This window comes from Macaca nemestrina, chromosome 4, assembly GCF_043159975.1.
Source record: "Macaca nemestrina isolate mMacNem1 chromosome 4, mMacNem.hap1, whole genome shotgun sequence".
NCBI lineage: Eukaryota > Metazoa > Chordata > Mammalia > Primates > Cercopithecidae > Macaca > Macaca nemestrina.
The window spans coordinates 188,125,608-188,146,933 of record NC_092128.1 but is presented as its reverse complement, the minus strand read 5'-3'; the positions used below and the strand labels follow the sequence as shown (position 1 = coordinate 188,146,933).

Below are 21,326 nucleotides of genomic sequence, written 5' to 3'. Positions count from 1 at the left end.
AGCATTCCTGTGGCTCCACATCCTCACCAGCGTTTGGTGTCGCGAGTGTTCTGGAGTTTGGCCATTCTAATAGATGTGTAGTGGTATCTCATTCTTGCTTTAATTTGCACTTTCCTCATAAGGTTTGCAGCATCTTTTCATATGCTTATTTGCCATCTGTATATCTTCTTGGGTGAGGAGTCTGTTAAATTATTTTGCCCATTTTAAAAATCAGATCATTTTCCTATTGTTGAGCTTTAAGTCTTTTGTTGATTTTAGATAATGATCCTTCATCAGATGTGTCTTTTGCAAACATATTCTCCCAGTCTATGACCTGTCTTTTCAGCCTCTTGGCTTTATCTTTTGCAGAGCAGTTTTTAATTTTAATGAAATCCAGCCTATTATTTCCTTCATAGATGTTGCCTTTGGTGTTGTACCTAAAAAGTCATCACTAAACCCAAGCCATCTAAGTTTTCTCTACTATCATTTTCTAGAAGTTTTGTAGTTTTGTATTTTACATTTAGGTCTATCATCTATTTAGAGCTAACTTTTGTGAAGGGTTTATGATTTGTGTTTAGACGCTTGTTTTTTTGTTTGTTTGTTTGTTTTTTATGTGAACATCAAGCGCCATTTGTTGAAAATACTATCTTTTGTCCATTTTATTGCCTTTGTACTTTTGGCAAATATCAGTTGACTGTATTTATGTGAGTCTACTTCTGGGCTCTCTATTCTGCTCCATTGAGCTATTTGGGAAACAAACAGCTTGCGTTAGGCTAGACACGCCAGACCTCCTCATCTGCCAAGGCCTCTTTCCTGGGAGCCCCACTCCTTGATTCTCAGCAGTTTATATTCAGGGTGGAGAGGTGCTGGGTCACAGTGCCGGACAGCCCCACACAGCCATGTTCCTCTGGGCCACAATCACTCAGCATTTGCTCCTCACTACCCAGCAGACCCAGCTGCACATCGATCTGACTGCCACTTCTTTCACTGTACTTTCTTTATCCAGCCAAAACTCCACCCCAGTCAAGACTCAAGGTGTGAGTTCCACCTTGACCACCTGACGACCAACCAAGGGGTGGCTGGCCAGGCTTTACTGTCTTTGTTTTGCAGAGGAGAAGGCTGACTGAGGTATATGGGAGCAAAACTTTGAGACCAGGTACCTTGATCTCCAGACCAGAGCCCTTCCACTGTCACCTGTTTCTCCCTGAGAGGTACATGCAGTGCAGGGTCCCTTGAGATAGCCCCTCCCTGCCCTCCAAATTGTCCCAGTGCCCTGAAGCTCTGTCCACTTTCAGGATTCCTAGGGCTGGATGGGACTGAGAAGCCAGGCTTCTGTTCTGACGTCACTGACCTCATGGTGCACGGTGTGTCCTGTGTGAATCCCAGGACTTCAGCGCCACCCCTTCTTGCCTAGGCAAGGGCTTGACATGAGGGATGCACAAGCTCACATGAACCACCAAGGAGCTGGGGTGGGAGAGCCTGCCCTGAGGCAGGGACAATGGGGTGGCCCCTCCTGGCTGCTGCCACACTCACTGGTCACTCCAGGCATGTGCCTGGTTTATGAGCAAGTTATCCAGGGCATTTTGCTCTCCAGGGCACAAACATACTTCTCTACTACTTAAACAGAGGTAAATTTAATCCACTTAAAAGTGCCTGCAGCACAGTTCCCTCACCTATTTTTTCCCTCAGTTTTGTCGTAGAAAGAGGAGGCACCAAGGAGGCAATTGCAGCAAAAATGAGTGACAACAATGAATTCTAAGACGGAGGCTTCTCCCTTCAAAGATCAAATCAGATTTGTCCATGGCAATGTTTGTCTTCAACTTAAACACAGACAGGTAATCCTCAAGAGATTACTCCCACCTCAATTCACACAGGACAGGTGATGGGAGGCGATAAGAAACTGTGTCATATCCCCAAATACACTGCATATTGACCCACAGATGGGTGAAAGGGGGAAGTGACAGGGGTGGGGAGCTCTCTGCTTGGCAAGTGACAATATTCAACAGACAGTCAGCATTTTTGCTCTAGAATAGCTACATATAAAGCAATTTGACATGTGCCAGGAAGAGGCGATCTTCTGCTCATCCTTTCAATGATTTTTTAAAATAAATGACTTTATAGGATTACTTAGCATGAATTGACTGTTTATGAGGGAAGTTCTAGAATAAATAACAATGTACTCATAAGAAATTGATTTTTTTTTCTTTTATAGAAGGTAAACACCCAAATGAGATGGGTTTGCTATCTCACCGGGACACCCAGGCATCCATGCTAAGCTGATTAGTTCTGGGCAAAAGGAGAAAAACAAATAATAGTTTGAAGGTCGCCCTCCTCTGATTTTGCGTAAAAATATCCGGGCTCTGCATAAGCCTTTCTGTCCTCATTCTCCAGTTCAGCTGCTTGAGGTTTGCTTTTCTGAGAAGAAATATGTTCTCCATATAAATGAGGCTTGGGCGTGGACAGTAAGGACACACACAAGGCACAGAGGCCTTGGCCTGGCCCTCCAGCCCCAGGAAGGGCCCTGCAGCTCAAATGATATTCAGTGACCTGCCTGCTGGTTTGCCACACTGGCTGGTGCCAGGCCTCCGGGGCAAGCAGCCTGGGGTGCACTCTAGTGTCTTGAGAAGCTCAGAACTGGCTGTAAGTCCACCACTGAGTGCTCTGGCTTGGGGTGACTTACCCCTTTGCAGATGAAACCTGAGAAAGAGCACCCCGTCCTCAAGGCAGCCCCAGAGTCCTGCAGCCGGGCTGGGCTGGAGAAGAGGCTCACAGGCAAGCGGGCTATACGTTTTTGGTTTTGCTCCTAATCTCTGCATTTTAAAAACCTGTAACTCCTCATATGCGTTTGGCTCATAATTCAATTTTTAAATTATAGAGTTGTTTTGTTTTATACAAAGGTTGTGATTTCTGTCCTAAATATTGATCTTTACAAAAAAACAAAAAAACCTTTTGGTCCTCCTTTACATGTCCACATTTGTGGCTCCTTCCACTGTGGCCACACCAACTTCTGCCTCCACCATCTGGGCACCCCTCACCACTCATCCCCGACATGGCCCCAACCCCCAGCCCTCTCTCTGCCCCAGCCCCTCCGTGCGCCTGGCATCACCTCAGGCCACCTGGGCCCTCTGGCAGTTACCCTCGAGTCCCCGTGGTGACTGAGACCCCCAAGGCAGGATCCGTCTCCAGTTTAGGAAAAGCTCTAGGAACCAGAGGTCACTCTCAAAGGAGCACCCATACCTGTGGCCTAGGGTACATGGCGGGGACATTGCGGGACTCACCCGGAAATGAACACGGTAAAGATGGACGCCTTCCGCTTCCGACTTCCGCTCTGCTGCTTCTGCCTCTGCCTCCACAAAAGGATGAGCCTTTGCCCCTTTGGAAGTTTTGGTCGTTCCTGAACTTGATTCGGCTTCTGTCACAAAATTTGACCCTAGTGCCATCTACTTTGCCTCTTGAAAGTCTTTTATGCTTACCTTGCCCGATTCTCTACAACAAAAAGGTTTAAATGGGGTCAAAAACTTAAAATTTATTTTGTGACCAAAAGCTTTTAACATCTCTCTCCTGCGTTCTTTTCACAAGAACATTTCAGTTTTTCAGAAAACATATGTATGTTACAAACTGATAGACAACTATTAACACATGAAGACATTTGATTGAAACTGCCTTGTTAATGAGAAGAGTGGGGCTGTTTTTCCAGCCAATTGGTTCCCACACCCAAGGAACAAGAGGACTCAGCTACAGTGAGGCAGGCTTCAGTCTCAAGTATATTTCTCTCATCATTTTTATAGACCATGCCAGGAAACTTTGTTTGCATGAATATGTAGATAAGGAGGTATAGTATAGCAATGGCCCTCAATTGTGTTCTGAACTCTTCTGAGTTATAGTTCCCAAATCAGATGATGATCTGAAATTTTAAAATTGTAAAAATTATTTTAATGCTTTATCAGCTATCAACTCAGTTTTTCATTCAAGTGTTTTGAAAGCAAAGGATTAGAGACTACTTGACTTGCAAAATGATATGTCATCCAGTCAGTCTCAATTTCTGGAACATTTACCAAGAGGCTGTCCTCGTCTCAATTTATCAAGGGACTGTCATTTATCCTTGATTCTCTGTCACCTTATTTAATCTAATATAGTTTGAGGGGTTTGGGAACATTAAACTGTTGTTAATTTCATCACTTTTTGGGGCCAATTTAATATTTTTGATAAAATGCTTTTATTATACTATTATTTTAAATGTGTTTTCATTGAATCCTTGGAGTTGCAGATGTAGTTCATTCTATTTATGGCAAATGTCCTCCATATACCCTAATCTTCCTCCTCAAACCAGTGAACCAAATTAGAAAATTTTCATCAGGAAAAGTCTGACCTACTTTTTCAATTGAAATAAAAGTGTTAGCATGCTTTTACAAGGATATTAAAAAAAGAAAACCACTGAGAAATAAATTATAGAGGACATCTTATTAAATTACTGAAGGCAATAAAGTTATGATTTAAGACGTGTAGAGCTAATATAATTGACCCACTTTATGATATGCCATTACAAGAAAATACATCTATATACCACTTTTCTTACTTAATTTGTAGCACTTTAATGAAGCCTGTGGGCAAATGTTCAGGTCATGTTCTAAGTGAGGACTTGTGTGTATTTGTTTATTGAACATTACTCTCAGGAGCAAAACACTAAATAAGAATCAACTACAGGCCAGGTGCAGTGGCTCACACCTGTAATCCTAACTGTTTGGGAGGCCAAGGTAGGAGGATCATTTGAGCCCACGAGTTCAAAACTAGTATGAGCAAGATGGCAAGACTCTTCCCTACAAAAAATTAAAAAATTAGCTGGGTGTGGTAGCATGCACCTGTAGTCCCAGCTACTCAAGAGGCTGGGGTGGGAGGAGCCCAGGAGTTTGAGACTGCAGTGGGCTACGGTTGTGCTACTGCACTCCAGCCTGGGTGACAGAGACCCCATCTCTTATTTAAAAAATCAAATATAAAAGTCATTTATGAACCCTCCCCCATTAATTCTGCTATGCATTACAGAAGTTCAGGAGGGGCTGTGCAGAGCTGGACCTCAGCCTCTGAGGTGGAGTGCTGCTGCCCTGCTACTGGCACCTGTGAAGGCAGGCAGCGAGACTCCAAAGCAACCTGCTGATGAGAACCAATAGCAGCCTTGCAGTTGTAGAACCACTGTGGCTGAGCAGCAACAGCAAGCAAATGGCAGGAAATCACCTTCTCCCTCATCCTGTCTGCCATGGTCCCTCTTGTGCTACCTTTGGCAGAATATAAAGCCAGCAGAGAATGGGAAAATCATATTTGCAGGGTCCCAGCCCCAATATTACAAAGCAGAACATAAATATTGGATTTGGAATTGACAGATAAAGCTTCATAACTGACCCAAGTGGTAGATAGTATGAAAGGTCCAATGTGTGTTCACTCTAGGTTCTAGAAGGAAAGCAGCAATGCAATGAGGAAAACTAACAAGTCCCATAGCTGACAAAGTGTAAGGTGTGTCTGCAGTATTATGAGTATCTAAGAATATTCAACTTATCCATAGACAATAAGAGAAATGAGCAGACAGGCCAGTAGCCTGTGAGACACATGAGCCAGTAGACTGTGGAGAGGAAATGGGAGCATCAGAGGTATTCAGTATTCATGAAGCATTCAGTATTCATGAGGCATTCAGTATTCATGAAGCGTTCAGTATTCATGAGGTCAGACAAAATTATCCACGGGTTATTGACTTCTATTTTGGCCCTACTGTTTTCTGCCTGGGACAAGCAGATAAAAGCCCTAATTCATTTAATCTATTAGAGTTAGTCAAATTCTCAACGGAGTCAATTTTAACATCTTACCACTTCCCTGATTAACAGATTTCATAAAGATTAACATAAAATCTTTGACCTTTGTTCATTAGAAAAATAATGGAGATTCCTATCTCTGCCCCAGTAAGACAGCAACTTAGACATACTCTCATATACTTGCGTCTCCATGTCACCCTGGCCTTATCACGTTGATATTACCCAGACTAAATTCTGGGTTATTAAAGATGTGTGTTGTCTTTCTTTCACTTTAGCTTTCTTTTTTTATTTTGAGACGGAGTCTCACTCTGTCCCCCAGGCTGGAGTGCAGTGATGCAATCTCGGCTCACAGTGCAACCTCTGCCTCCCAGGTTCAAGAGATTCTCGTGCCTCAACTTCCTGAGTAGCTGGGATTACAGGTGCCTGCCACCATGCCTGGCTAATGTTTTGTATTTTTAGTAGAGATAGGATTTCGCCATGTTGGCCAGGCTGGTCTCAAACACCTGAGCTCAGGCGATCCACCCACCTTGGCCTCCTAAAGTGCTAGGATTAGAGGCATGAGCCACCACGTCTGGCCTGACTTTAGCTTTTTAAGAACCACCACAAACTTACCAAGTACTGATTTTTCCACTGTAAACCTCTTGTAAGATTTCCTAAATTTTGTTTCTCAATTTAAGCATCTCATGCAAGCCTGCTTCCCAGGTGGCAAAGCTCTGAGATATGGTATGTCTGGGAACTTTTTAAATTAATTTAGAATATATTTATTTAATGTCTGCAGCATAGCAGGCTTGTACCAAGTGAATAGCCAGGAACAAACCAAGGCCTCTCACCCCCTGCATTTCATAGGGGGACAAATAAACAAATGCAAACATCGTTAATCAGTGCTAGGAAGGAAAATCAACCAGGGAGAGCAACATAAGATTCAGCTGATGTATAAAGTGCTTGTTTCCACAAAAAGTGCATTTAAAATGACTAAGGAAGTAAATGATTGCAATTTTAAAACCTTCCTGATATTTTTCTTATTTTCTTTAATTTGGACAATTTACATTTTACAGCACTAAAAGTTGTTGCTTTTGAGTGAAAAAAATCGCATGAGTACTTAAGAGTACCAAATAAATGGCATTTTAAAAGTCTGTGCTAGCACTTTTAAAATCTTCTTATGAACATTTGCAAACATACAATTACCAACACTTGGCCGGTATTGTTTCATCCGGATCTTCTTGTCTTCTCCATTAATGGAGCTCCCTGTCCCTGTGTTTTTTGTTGTTGTTTTTTTGAGACGGAGGCTCGCTCAGTCGCCCAGACTGGACTACAGTGGCGTGGTCTCGACTCACTGCAACCTACGCCTCCTGGGTTCAAGTGATTCCTCCTGCCTCAGCCTCCTGAGTAGCTGGGACTACAGGCGCATGCCACCACGCCCAGCTAATTTTTGTATTTTCAGTAGAGACAGGGTTTCACCATATTGGCCAGGCTGGTCTTGAATGCCTGACCTCATGATCTGCCTGCCTTGGCCTCCCAAAGTGCTGGGATTACAGGTGTGAGCCACCTTGCCTGGCCTCTGTGGCTGTTTTAAGGCCATCTCAGACACATCCTTTCCTCTGTGATGCCTTCAATTTGTGGGTGTGACGAAGTCCATGAACATCATATTAGCCAGATGTTAGCACTTCTATAAGCCAAATATTTTAGTATTTCTATATTTTCTTTTTTGTTACCCTCTCCTTTTCCATGTGGTTTTCCAATGGGAAGTTCATTCCATTATTTAGCTCATCTGTTGGGTTTACTCCTTCAAATTCTGCTTGGTTCTGTTTTCTGATCTCTTTTAGGCTGTTTAATTCCTGGACTGTGTTCTAAAATGCTAGAATCTATTGTAATAGAATCTCTGTGCAGTATTACCATTTTGAGCTTGATGTAGTTGTGCTCTTCAGATTTCATTTCTCCTTATGAGGTCATTTTCCCCTGGAGGCACTGGCTGCTTGGCCCGAAGGCGGGATGAGGGCATAGTGGGAGGTGGGCCAGTAGAAACCCACACTCACTCCTCATCCCTCAGGTCTGGCCTCACAGTTTTTTCTCTTGCAGCTGTACTAGACAGACCAATCTCACCAGTCCTGGAGGGTGGGATGGGGGAGGCACCTGCCAGAGGCTGATTAGTTCCCACCAACTCTCAGTCCCTCACCAGCACAGGGCCTTTGCACTGCCTTGATCTGCTCCCAGGGACATCTGGGACCCAGTGGTGTGCTAGTACCTGCTAAACAGGCTACCCTGCTCCAGTGTATGCACATGTGTGTGTACATAAGCTTACTGTATATGTTACAGATAGAAAAGGAGCAGCAACTTAAAAACATGCATAAAATATACAGTACTGTTGTAAATCCCACAGAGCCAGTTTTTATGGAATGATTTCACTGAGTCTTGCTGAGCCCTACATCTGAAGCCAACACAGGGTTGCAGCTGATGAATGAGTGTGGTTCTGACAAGAATGCTGGGGAGGTTTTCACCGATGAGTCAGACAAAGGCGAAGCAGCAGGACCGATGTCAGAGCTTCACTCGTTCAGTGACTGAGTCACTTCTTTGCTTAAGTAGGTAACAGTTTCCAGAGGCTGTGAGACAGTTTCTTCAATTTTCTGTGCCATTCACAATGTAACAGCTACATTTTCAGTTTGATCTGCATCTTCCTCCATCACTTTCTAGGTCTAGAGACAATCACAACAGTGAATCAAACCGAGTCATGGTGTCTGTGGGTATCAGTGGTGTGAAAGCTCCCACCACAACTGACTCCAAGCTACTGATGTGAGTCCCCAAGCGCAGCCTAGGAGGGGTGTGCCCACCATTGCAGAGTATGTGCACGGTAAGAATACAGCTTGTAGTAAAATGCAGCAAAAGGTAGGAAGTGACGAGTTTCGAGTATTTGTTACCTTTGTTTTTAATATAATTCTAAGTTTGTAAAATGTAACTTTAAGTAACAGCTGTGTTCACCTACTGGCAGGCCAGGTTCCTGGCACTGCAGCCTCTGGCAGTGGCACGCCAACACCTGGTCCAGTGTTCCGGGCTCGCCAGGCCCCTCTGGCTGACCATCTGCCTTGCAAGCCTTCTCCGTGAGGCCACCCTGATCCCAGTACTTACCACTGCAGCCCGCCCCACTGCACTATCCTCACCTGCTTTTTTTTTCTTCCCAGGCACCATTCCCTGACACTGGCATCTGGTGTGTTATTTGTTTTCCTGCAGAGCAGCAGCTATGTGGGGGAGTCTGTGTTGTGTTCACCAACCTGTTCCAAGCACCTGGAACAGTGCATTCCGGGTTGGCCTTCATTACGCATGTACTGAATAAAAGCTCAAGAACCTCAACATTTACAGTCAGGCTCTACAAGATTCACTATACAGTATCTCGTAAAAAGCAAAACCTTCATCTTACTTGGTCAAATTCGGGACATTTCCCCAATTCCATGATAGAATAATGAGTCCGAGTATTCCATCCGGTGTGGCCCCCGAGGCAGCTCCCGAAGAATCGCTGTTCAAAGGATTTACTCGTCAGGGAGAGGGTTCCCTTCGTTCTTTTCTCTGAAGCTTGTTTTTGCTGCAACATATTTTAACGTTTTTATTGTGGGAAAATGAAATAGTTTCAAAATTGATGCAAATGAGAAAATCAAGTTATCTGTCTGTAATAGTGCTGTTTTTATTATTTGTATGGTGCTTTTGACTTTTCAAAATATTTTCCTAAATTGTTCATTTAATTGTAGAAACATGAGACAAATAGATATGCTTTTTAAAAAGGAACACAAAATCAAAACCATCCCAAATCCCATGTTCACAGACCACGGCCAGACTCCCTCCTTAGCCAGCCTGGCCCACCTGTGCTTGTACAGTACATGAAGCATATATACACTGTCACAGCCACGACACAGAAATGCCGCTTAGCTGCCAACTTTCCACTTAATTTATTGTGACTGTCCTTCCAGTGTTATAACTAGAAATACCATAGTTCTATGGTGGCACTTAGCACCTGCTTTTTTTCACTGCACCCCAGCACCCGTGTCACCGTTGCCTCTTGTTGAGTGTGTAGGTTCTTCCTGTGTTCTATCCGCAAGTAACGTGAGGGTAACGAGTAACATGGGCATGTGTTGTCATCCATTTTATATGCAGGATGAGAGCGGGGCAGCTGCATACTTTTCCTCTACACCACCTTATATATAGGAGAGGTGCCAACATGCTCTCCAGGAAGACGGTGAAGAAGTCAAGAATCTAACAGGGGTGGGGACTGAGGGGAGACTGTCCCAAGTTGGGGAAATGCAAGTAGCACTGGTGCAAGCACAGCAGGTGCAAGACGAGGTGGAGTCAGTGCTGCAACTGTTGGGCAGGACTCAGCCACCTTTTCAGGTTATGCACGTGGGCATCCATCCCCAGGCCTGCTAGTGGAGCTGAAGGCAGACATAATTTGAAAGGAAAAGAAAGTCTCAGCAACACCAGAGGAGTGAAACATTTTCTTTTTATTGAGAACATCTCAAATCCTTTGTCTGTATTTGACAGCGTCTCATGCTCAGTTCCGGCTGGTCTCGGTGCGAGAGGAAGCTCATGCAGTTGTAACGTGTGGTGTATACACAGATTTACATACAGAGAACACTGAGGATTGCATCTTAGCAACACGTTTCTTGGCCGAATTACATTCATAGAAAGTGTCCAGATTCTAAAATCAAATTAAAAGCATGTAACCCAAAGCCTGAAAAAGCAAACAGCTTTAGGGGCTGACTCCATTAGCGTTCCATAGACTGTGCTTTTAACCGTTCAGTTCATGTTTAATGGCCCATCAGTTCCTTACACACCATTAGCTTATGCTGTGGCCAAAAGAAGTGTTCTTGAGGCTTGGTACTCGTCCCTTCAGACAGTAAACAAGAAAGTGCAGACGGTGCTGCCAGAGACAGGAGGATTTTCACACGAGACTGAAAAAGCCAACACACCCTTACAACTAAAAGTCATGGTCGAGTCAGACCTGCCATCCACCTCCACTGGTCCCTGGCACCCGGTGGGTCAGAGGTTTCTCTAATTCTATTCCCTGGCATCAGCTGAACACTAGAACTCACATGGAAGGCCCCGAGCAACCCACCGGCCTTGAGGCTGGGTGCACCCACTCCTCACCCAGGGAGATTGTCACAAAACACGCTAAGGGGCAGAGACGCTGTAAACTGGACAGACACGGAACACAATGCCCTCTCCACTTACACAGTGTGGGGCTGATAAAAAGGAATCTTTTGAGCGACTGTATAATTTTACAGAATTTAGAGGTGGGAAAGATGGCCAGTTTTCCTTCTCTACGCCTGGGGCAGACCACCTGCTTCTGGGGTAAAGTATTTGAGAAGGAAAAAGAGCCACTGTGCATGTGTTTGTTTTGAGACACGGGCAGATCCGGATGTGCCCTCTCCACAGCTTCGCTAATCCCATCCTCAGATCTCCGCACAATGTGAAGACAGAGCCGTCCCCTCCTCAATGTACCTGTGTGAGATTACAAGGAGAGGCACTGTCTTCACGAAGAAAGCCGCGATTCCACAGCCCGGAGATACATAGTTATTTGAATAAAAATAAATTCCGCAGAAATCCATGCCTTGTGAGATACTGGCTTGCGCATTTTAAAATAATTGCTTTTAATTACAAAAATTTCTCAAAAATAGGAAAAGATGATGAAAAGTTTAAATTAAGACTCAGAATCAAAACTGCAGTTCTTTGGCATCCCTTGCTGGGAAGAGGTGGGCCTGGCCTGTGACCAGGTGATGAGAGCTGAGGAAGGTGGTGAGGACATCCATCTGGACCTGCCGCTGCCTCGTGGCACAGAGCACACCGCCCCACCTGAGACCTCCCACTAGCAGGACTCTGTCCCTGGCAGAGCTGTACCTGAGTGGTCCTGAGGGACAGTGTCTTTGTGGAATTAATACTTCAGGTTTAGCTAACAAAACAAAACAGAACAGAAGCCCTCCCTTCCCCTACTTGTCAAAATGTCCTCAAAATGTAAGATTTTCCTTAAAAAATCAAGTTCTTGCTTGTGTCGAATTTTCTGCTAAGTCTCTAAAACCCACATCAAGGACACTGGATGCAAAATGACACGTCAATGAAACAGCTATAGTCTAATGCACACCGAGCGCTCAGAAGGGAGGGATTAAAGTGCTAAGTTCCCTGATCTGTCTCAGGGAGGAGTCAGCATTCTGTATTATTATTTTTTTCTGATTACAGATGAGCTGTCATAGGAGCAGTGCAGAGCCTCTGGTCCCCTGCACATCATCTTCCTCCCCGCAGCCGTCCCGCCCAGGGCTCCCCGAACCCAGTTCCTCCCCGCAGCCGCCCCACCCTGCCCAGGGCTCCCCGAACCCAACTCCTCCCCACAGCCGCCCCGCCCAGGGCTCCCCGAACCCAGTTCCTCCCCACAGCCGCCCCACCCCGCGTAGGGCTCCCCGAACCCAACTACTCCCCACAGCCACCCCACCCCGCCCAGGGCTCCCCGAACCCAACTACTCCCCACAGCCACCCCACCCCGCCCAGGGCTCCCCGAACCCAGTTCCTCCCCACAGCCGCCCTGCCCAGGGCTCCCCGAACCCAACTCCTCCCCACAGCCGCCCCGCCCAGGGTTCCCCGAACCCAGTTCCTCCCCGCAGCCGCCCCACCCCGCGTAGGGCTCCCCGAACCCAACTACTCCCCACAGCCACCCCATCCAGGGCTCCCCGAACCCAGTCCCTCCCCACAGCCGCCCCCCACCCCGTCCAGGGCTCCCCGAACCCAGTCCCTCCCCACAGCCGCCCCACCCAGGGCTCCCCGAACCCAACACCTCCCCACAGCCGCCCCCCACCCCGCCCAGGGCTCCCCGAACCCAGTTCCTCCCCACAGCCGCCCCACCCAGGGCTCCCCGAACCCAGTTCCTCCCCGCAGCCGCCCCACCCCGCCCAGGGCTCCCCGAACCCAGTCCCTCCCCACAGCCGCCCCCCACCCCGTCCAGGGCTCCCCGAACCCAGTCCCTCCCCACAGCCGCCCCACCCAGGGCTCCCCGAACCCAACACCTCCCCACAGCCGCCCCCCACCCCGCCCAGGGCTCCCCGAACCCAGTTCCTCCCCACAGCCGCCCCACCCAGGGCTCCCCGAACCCAGTTCCTCCCCGCAGCCGCCCCACCCCGCCCAGGGCTCCCCGAACCCAACACCTCCCCACAGCCGCCCCCCCACCCCGCCCAGGGCTCCCCTAACTCAACTCTTCCCCGCAGCCGCCCCGCCCGGGGCTCCCTGAACCCAGTTGCCTCGGCTGCCTTCCTCCTGCCTGGATGGCTTGGGGCGGGACGCCCTGTGCCTGCCCTCAAGGCTGCACGAGTTCACCCCGGAAAGGAGCCACCTCACTCGGTCTCAGGGCAGCTGCTCAGGCCCACAGGGTGAGGCAGTCACTCACTTGGCGTGGTACAGGGAGCAATCATGCTTACTTTAGCTATTACCTGACAGAAGGGAAAAGCCAGACATACCGGGTAGTTTTGTATGTATATGGAACATATTAACACTAAACTTGGTAACCAAAATCCACATATTTTTAAAAACTTAGTCCATCTCCCAATCCCCATTAGAAAAAAATACAATTTATCAAGACAAGAATAAAAATGCACAGACTTACAAGGTGTTTTTTCTAGAGTGTGCAAGAGCCTACTTGGGGGAAGGCCAGTGGCAACAGACACCTCTCCTCCTGCAGGTGCAGAACCCCAGCACGGTCTGCCCAAACAAGACCCCACTGTGGTGACAGAGCGGCTGAGACGCCCACTCTGACTGCTTCAGGGAGACAACTACCCTCTTCGGTAGAGGAGAAGGCTGGTGTGGGGCAGATGTTCTAGCCTCTGAACCTGGTCACGTCCCCAACGATGAGCCCTAAGCAGCACCCCTTCCTGCCACGCTGGGATGGGATCTGTGTGGACACAAGTGGATAGGGCTCCCGACATCAGGAGGCACACCCCCCACCAAAGCCACAGTGCTTCAGGTTTTGGGTCTGAGCGCCCAGCGTCCGGTGGGAGCATGATGCCCCTCTGCCCCTGTTCTGGATTCCTAGGCCCATCACAGACATACAGGTGCCAACACCCTGGATTTCACTGTGGCAGGTGTGTGCTGTAGGGCAGTCTGCACCAATCTCTGCCCATGGCCCCAGGAGACCCACCTGAGCACCGTCCAGAGCCTTGGAGCTGGGCACTGCACTGGCGAGCAGAGCACTTCTCTCGGCTCCTCTTTCATCCTGAGCGGAGGCAACAAGGCACCGGGTGCAAATCTCTGAGCTCGGTGGAGGTGGTCCACACAGGGCCCTGGCCCGCCACGCTCCTGACCTCCTGGGCTGGCTCCCTCTCTCGTGGGGCTGTCCCGTGCACTCTGGGTGCTGGGCAGCCCTGAGCTCCTCTGTCGGGACCGTCAATGTCTGGTCTACACTATACCAGCAGCACGTGGTCTCACCAGCTCTCACTTGGATGCTTTTTATTTTTCAAACATGTCTTTGATAAAGCTGGAAACAATAATTTAAAAACATGCCTGCTATGTCATTTTCCAAGAATGATTATCTACTGAAATCATTCTACTTCCATTCTGTGAAGGCCTTTGGGCAGTCATCCACATCCATTCAATTCGGAGGAAGGAACAGAGGGAACTTAGGCCATGTATTGTGCAGTAGCCCTCCTGATTCCTTCTAGTCCATAAAAGTTAAATATCCTTTAAAAAACCTGAATGAATGGCCAGCCTGGGGTTACTGGCCATGTTTTATCTGTGATTACTTAGAAGTAAACTGAGAAAAGTTTTCCATGATCTGATCCTACAAGGAGTACAGAAGCTTCTAGAGGAGGCTGAGGGCTACAGGGGCCTGGGTCACGACTCTGCAGGACACACAGTCACCACTGCGGGGCCCCGTGTGTGTGACAAGGCCACGCTACCTCATGCTGGGAGTCTGCTCCTCAGGGAGACTGTTAAAACCTAGTGTGTCAAACTACCCAGGGAAGTACCTATGGAGAAAAGAGACCTAAGTTTAGACAGACATGTGGCGATTTCCTTTAGACTACTACTTCCTACCTCTATTTTCCCACCCTCCTCCATATATAGATGCTTTTCTTGCAATTAAAATAATGTGGCATAAAAGTGACCTGACATAATTACTTATTTTATAAACCACATTCCTAGCTCTGAATAAATTATTTATTCAAGAATTTCACACAAAGTAATTTCTATTTTCCTAAACTTAAGGAAGCCCTACTCAGTAGAACTCAATTTCTAAACGTAAACCGAGATTGAAAGCAGTCACTGGACGGTTCAGAAGGGGAAATGCTGCGGCAGAGAGATGCCAGGCGGCGATGCTGGGCCCCGACACACCCCATCCCCTCCCCACACTGCGCACCTGCCCCAGGTCTGATGTGAGATGCTGGGGACAACCGTGGACACCTAGTGGTCCCCTGTGTCCCCCAACTCCTTCCCCAAGGTATGCACCTGCCCCCAGTTCAGATGTGAGGTTCTGGAGGACGACGCTGGATGCCCACAGCCCCCTGCACCCCCCATCGTGTCTGCCCGGGTCAGGGCGTGAGTGAGAACTGGTCCTGCTCAGTGGGCTTCTCCACCCAGGCCCCCAGCCCCGCCTTGATGAAGGCTGTGAACAGACGCGCCTTGGCGGCCTGGTACTCCTTTGCCGCCAGCTTGGACTCATGGTACATGTTGGGCTTGGTAATCTTGGAGCGTAGTAAGTGGGAGGGAACCTGTGAAGGGATAGAAAACAAATGCAACTGTTGACGCTGTAACAGATGAAAATAACACCTAATAAGATGCCAAAACATGGCCTTTAGAACTGCATTGGCTTCTGGGGTGAAGCAACCCAGAGGAAGGCGCCTTCTGCCAAGGGCACGACTCCACACAGAACAAGGTGCCGCACCTCCTGAGGCCTGAGTTATTGCCCAGTTCCAGTCTTGCTAGTCAAACAGGCAGCTACAGACCCCCGAGTTCTGAGGACGTGCTTCTGGGAAACCACCAATAGCTGATTCAAGTTTCATTTTTAACTATAAGAAGCACCACTGATGTTACGTGTGTGTTATCACCCTGATGACCTCGGAGGCCTTCCCTCGTGTGACCAGTAGCTCCTTTCTGTGTGGACTGTGGCCTTGCGGCAGCTGGCCTGGGTGCTGCCCCTGTGTGAACAGGACCCTCCTGGGCACTGTCACTTCTGGCTATACCTCCCATGCCAGTGCACAATGCTGGTCTCAGAATAAATAGATGCTATCTACTTGATTGAAGAATAAATACAAACTAGTAATATCCTGACTTACTATATAAGGTTTCACTCTGGGGAAAAAAGGGCCCCACAGCTAATTCAAAAGGTTTAAAAACTCTCATGGAGGGTTATCAGAATCCAGGCAATTTTTGTGTTGCTGAGAAGGAGGGGACAGCAGGGAGACTGGCATAATGACTTTCAATATCTGAGAGTAAGACATGTTTCCACCACACACAGTGGCCTGGCAGTGGGTGTTACTGCAGAAGGGAGGAAAAGAGCTGCCTTTGAGATGGCATTAAGGTTTCAGGGACATGGCCACACTTCTAAGCTAAAACAATCTGAAGGAACAAAAGGTTTCCAAATGATCGATTTAGGAAGCTGTGCATGATGACATGATGAAACAATTTAAGGAGCAGTAGGTGTGAGGACAGACAAGCTATTAGGGAGGTGGAGCCGGCGCATCACGGTGAGGGCGCCTCAGTACCTTGCCGTGCACACGCATCCAGCGACAGTACAACGCGTGCTTACACAGGCGGGACGCGCGGCCCAGCTCATCCTTCCCCGTCGTGGCGTTGATGACCTCAATAGCGGAGTCGCCTACCGTCCAGTTGACGCTGAAGTTGGGGGCCTTCCCTGGCTGCCGTGCTTCTGCATTGCTGATGCCTGAAACGGAAGGCACAGGAAGGCGGTGTGAAGCCCGCATTCACCCCCAGGGAGGGAGCAGCCAGGGGTGGCACACTGTGCTCAGACATGGCCACAGAAGTGCGTGGTGGAGGAATTCTGCCTGCTGAGGAACATATGCAGACTTGAGTGTGCATCTGCCATGGCAGTGGCCTCACACTCTTCCACTGCCACCAGAACAGAAGCAGTGCTGAGAAAGCCAAACGGACCCATGGGTATGCACTTGTCTGACAGGGCAGGTGGGCAGAAGGTTGACAGAAACCTGGAATCATGAGACTTCCTGACAAGTGTGTCTTTTCTCACTCTGGTGCTGCCTGAGCGTGGATGGATGGAGCCACTTCTGAGACTAATGCAGGGTCCTACGAGGTCGTGCATGTGGGGGCTGCTCCTGTGTCACCCACCTCTGGCACTCATGCCTGCACATGCTCCCCTGCCACTGAGAGGCCAGGCATGTTCAGGTCACGTGGCTTTGCATGTGTGACATCCATGATGCAATAGGAAACCCTAATTCTTAACAAGTGTCTTGAAATGGTTCACAAGAGTCTTGAAAAAGTTCATAGAAAATGCGTATTATGAAAAAACTTCACGGATTTCAAAATTGTTTGGCACCAAAATAAACTTGTACTAACTTGCTGACACATGTCTGAATAGGATCTAGTTTGAGGCACTGAGAAGATGAAGACATCTGTTTGAAAAGAGCTCCTATCAGAGTTACATGACTTCGGCCAAAACTGAAGCAAGAACAAACATCAAACAGGAGATAAAAATAGCTTTTACAAAGACAATCCTGAAGAAAATGCATAATCCCCCCTCAAAAAAGGCTGCCAAGAGGTGGAAGGGGCCCAGTCAGAGCACAGGCTGACTGGCCAAAGCACAGGCCATGGCAGCATTTTTGGGATGCTCAAGGCGTTTTGCTTGTCGGGTTCACATGGAGGCCAAAGGACGACAACATCTGCTTATGATGACAGTGTTTCGAGAAAGTGAGCCAAAGCTTTAGCAGAAAAACCCCCGGGGAAGCTTCGCCAGAGACCATCATGACAAAGCGCCTGTCCATTCCTCTCATCAAGCAAGGGCGACTGTGTGAGGGTTTCGACAGGAAATCATGAGCCATCCACTTTGTGGTGGTTGCAAATCCACCTCATTTGGCTCCTTCTGACTTCTTTTTGTTTCCTAATCTCAAAAATTCCTTAATTTTAGGAATTAAGGAATTAAGGAATGTAGGGCACCCTTTAGGGTACCCCTTGAGGAATTTTTCTTCAGTTAATAATGTAAGAAAGTCTGCATTGACATGGTTAAATTCTCAGGACACTCAGCTCTGTTTTTCTTTTTGAGACGGGGTCTCACTCTTGTCACCAGGCTGGAGCGCAGTGGTGCAATCTCGGCTCACTGCAACCTCCGCCTCCTGGGTTCGAGAGATTCTCCTGCCCCTATCTCCCAAGTAGCTGGGACTACAGGCACGTGCCACCGTACCCAGCTAGTTTTTGTATTTTTAGTAGAGATGGGGTTTCACCATGTTGGCCAGGATGGTCCTGACCTCATGATCCTCCCACCTCGGCCTCCCAAAGTGTTGGGATTACAGGCATGAGCCACCGCGCCCAGCCACCATTTAGTTCTTTAGGGACAATCTAAATGGTTAGGATCAGCGCTTACAAAAATGTCTGGAATTTGATAGAGCTTATGTTGAGAAATAAAGTTTATATCTTTTAAAAAATTTTTATCTTTTAACTTTATGAACTTTTTGAAGTACCCTTGTACTTGTTTTCTTGCTGTGTTTAAACTGTCTCATCTTAACTAATCACAGGCTAATTTTGCAGGGTTGAAAGTTTTTGAAAAGATACTTGTATAACTGGGAATTGAATACATGTATCTCCATTTATATATTGAGCTTGATAATTCATATCACATGGATGTCACAGGCCACCAAAATCAAAACTAGTTTAGGATATGAATCTTTAGAACATGCTTAGAACAAGGGCAGACTCATATTCTGAACCCAGACACTGAACTGTCAAGCCCACTGGCCAGAAGCAGCACACTGCACTCTCAGATGACTCACTACAACTCACTTCATGTCCTGTGGAGGCCACCTCCACCCCGTCACCATGCTCACTTGCTTTCAATGACCATTTATCCCTGCCTTGGAGAGATATTAAAATCCAGATGACAGTTTACTGCCAGAACAGTTTACTGTTCAGAGTAAGGAACCGGCAGAGTGTAGCAGATCCGCTGAACTGAGAGTCAAGGGAAACCAAGTCAGCCAGATTTCATAAGACAGAGCACCAGAAGGAAGAGACAAGCAGAGAAAGAGTGAGCCCTGGAGATACGCAGAGGGTGTCCTTGAATATCCTGTGGATCTCTGATCAGAGTATGCATGTTACTCAAGGCTGGGAAACAGCCTCCTGAGAGAATCAGAGGAAAAAGTGCCTGACATTCACATACAGAAGATACAGACATAAAGATATAAAAAGGCCTAAGCCAAACTTCTAGAGATGAAAACTACAATGTATTAGATAAAAAATACACTTGATGGGACTAACCACAGAATAGAAACCGCAGAAGAAAAGATTAGTGAACTTAAAGACACAGTAACAGAAACTATCAAAAATGAAACACAAAGAGAGAAAAGAGAGAAAAAAAGAAGAGAAAATCAGTGATATGGGGCAGGTTTAGGTAGGGTGAAATATGCGTAATTAGATTTCATGAAGGTGAGGAGGGAGAAGGGGGAACAGAAAATATATCTGAAGAAAGATGAATAAAAAACTTCCAAATTTCATGAAACCAACAAACCCATGGATTAAAGAATTTCAGTGAATCCCAAGCACAAGAAACATGAATAAAACTATACCAAAGCACAACGGAACAAATTGTTCAGCACCAGTACTAAGAGAAAATCTTAAGCAAACCCAGAGAAAAACACACACAGAGGAATAAAAATAACAACACATTTCTTACTGGAAACAATGCAAACAAGAAGTTAGGGAAGCACTGTCTTTAAAGTACTTAAAGGAGAAAAGGACCCTGCCATTCCAGCAGAAATATATTTGTACAGCAAAATATCCTTCAAAATGAAAGCAAAATACTTTCCCAGACATACCAAAGCTGAAATAATTCATCACCATCAGACTCGTGCTACAAGGAATGTAAAAGGAAGTCCTCCAGCCAGAAGAAAAAATGATACCAAAATGGAAATCCAGATCTATATAAAGGAATGAAGAGCCCTGGAAATGATAGCTATGTGGATACATATACAAGGGGTTTTTTTCTTATTATTTAAATTCCTTTAAAAGATAATTATTAAGATGAAAATAATAATAATGTAATGTGGATTTTTTTAAACATATGCAAAAGTGTCTGAAAACAATACCACAAAGGTTGGGAATGGAAAAACGGAAGTATCCTGTTGTAAGGTTCTTTTACTATATGTGAAGTAGTATAATCTCACTTTAAGGTAGACTGTGGTAAGTTAAGAATGCATCCTATAAGCCCTAAAACAACCACCAAATTAACAAAAGTTACAGCTCAAAAGTCAAGAAGGAGTCAAAATGGAATCATCAAACATACCCAGTTAAGGCAAAAGCAGTAAGAAAATGAGGAAAAAGTGAACAAAGAACATACGAAACACACAGAAAATAAGTAGCAAGATGAAATGTAAACCTAATAATATAAATAATCACAATAAATGTAAATGCTTCAAGTACCTCAGTGAAAAGGCAGAGGTTGTCCATGGTGGGAGAGAGAAGCAAGATCCAAATATATAACCATATATAAAAATATGCCTATAAGAAACATATTTTTAATATAAAGTACTTTAAAGGGATAGAAGATACACTGTGCTAACACTAATCAAAAGAAAGTCGAAGAGGTTATATTAATCTCAAAGCAAATTTCAGAACAAATACTGTTACCAGAAATAAAGAGGGTCATCGTATAATAGTAAAGGAGGTCAGTTTATTAAGAGAAATCAACAATCCTAAATTTTTATGCATCTAATCACAGAGCTACAAAATACAGGAAGTAAAAACTCTAAAAAAGGGGAAGAAATAAACAATGTATAATTATAACTAAGAGATTTTTCAATCCTGCCTCTCAATAACTGATAGACCAAGTAGAAGATTGATAAGAATATAAAAGAAAATAAATAATATAATCAAACAACTTAGCCTAATTAACATTTATAGATCACTCTACCCCAAAGTGGCAGATTCACATTCTTTCAAGTTTTGTGGAACACTTACAAAGATAGATCATATTCTGGTCCATAAAACCAATTCTAAACAAATTTCAAAGGACTGAAGTCATTAAATGAAACTAAAAAACCAACAACAGAAAGATCTCTGTAAAATGCCTAGTATTTTGAAACTAAATAGCAGACTTCTAAATAACCCAAGGGACAAAGTATTTCAATATAAGTGAAAATGAAAACATAACATATCATAATTTTTAAATGCTACAAAAGCAGTAAAAAGGGTCTTCAAACAATGACTTCAGCTAGCACCTTAAAAAACTACAAAAAGATGGGCAATTGAAACACCACATAAGCAGAAAAAAAAGAAATAATTAAAATCAGAGGAAAAATTATTGAAATATAAAACAAAAGACAAAAATCACTGAACCTAAAAGTTGGCACTGAGAGATGA

General features: G+C 46.0%; 1 protein-coding gene across 10 annotated transcripts in view; it reads right to left on the bottom strand.

Moving 5' to 3' along the window:
• Nucleotides 1-14,456: 14,456 nt before the first annotated feature.
• LOC105472500 (adenosine deaminase RNA specific B1) overlaps nt 14,457-21,326 on the bottom strand; it is a 135,156-nt gene continuing 128,286 nt past the window's right edge. For 8 of the 10 annotated variants that reach the window (XM_011725814.3, XM_071095816.1, XM_011725812.3 and 5 more), the window contains 2 exons: nt 16,493-16,671; nt 14,457-15,499 (listed from right to left, as the gene is read on the bottom strand). In XM_011725814.3, the coding sequence (XP_011724116.1) occupies nt 15,320-15,499; nt 16,493-16,671 (359 nt within the window). In that variant the 3' untranslated portion in view covers nt 14,457-15,319. The remainder of the gene's footprint in view (nt 15,500-16,492; nt 16,672-21,326) is intronic. The other 2 variants (XM_011725813.3, XM_024789993.2) reach the window with 1 other exon arrangement.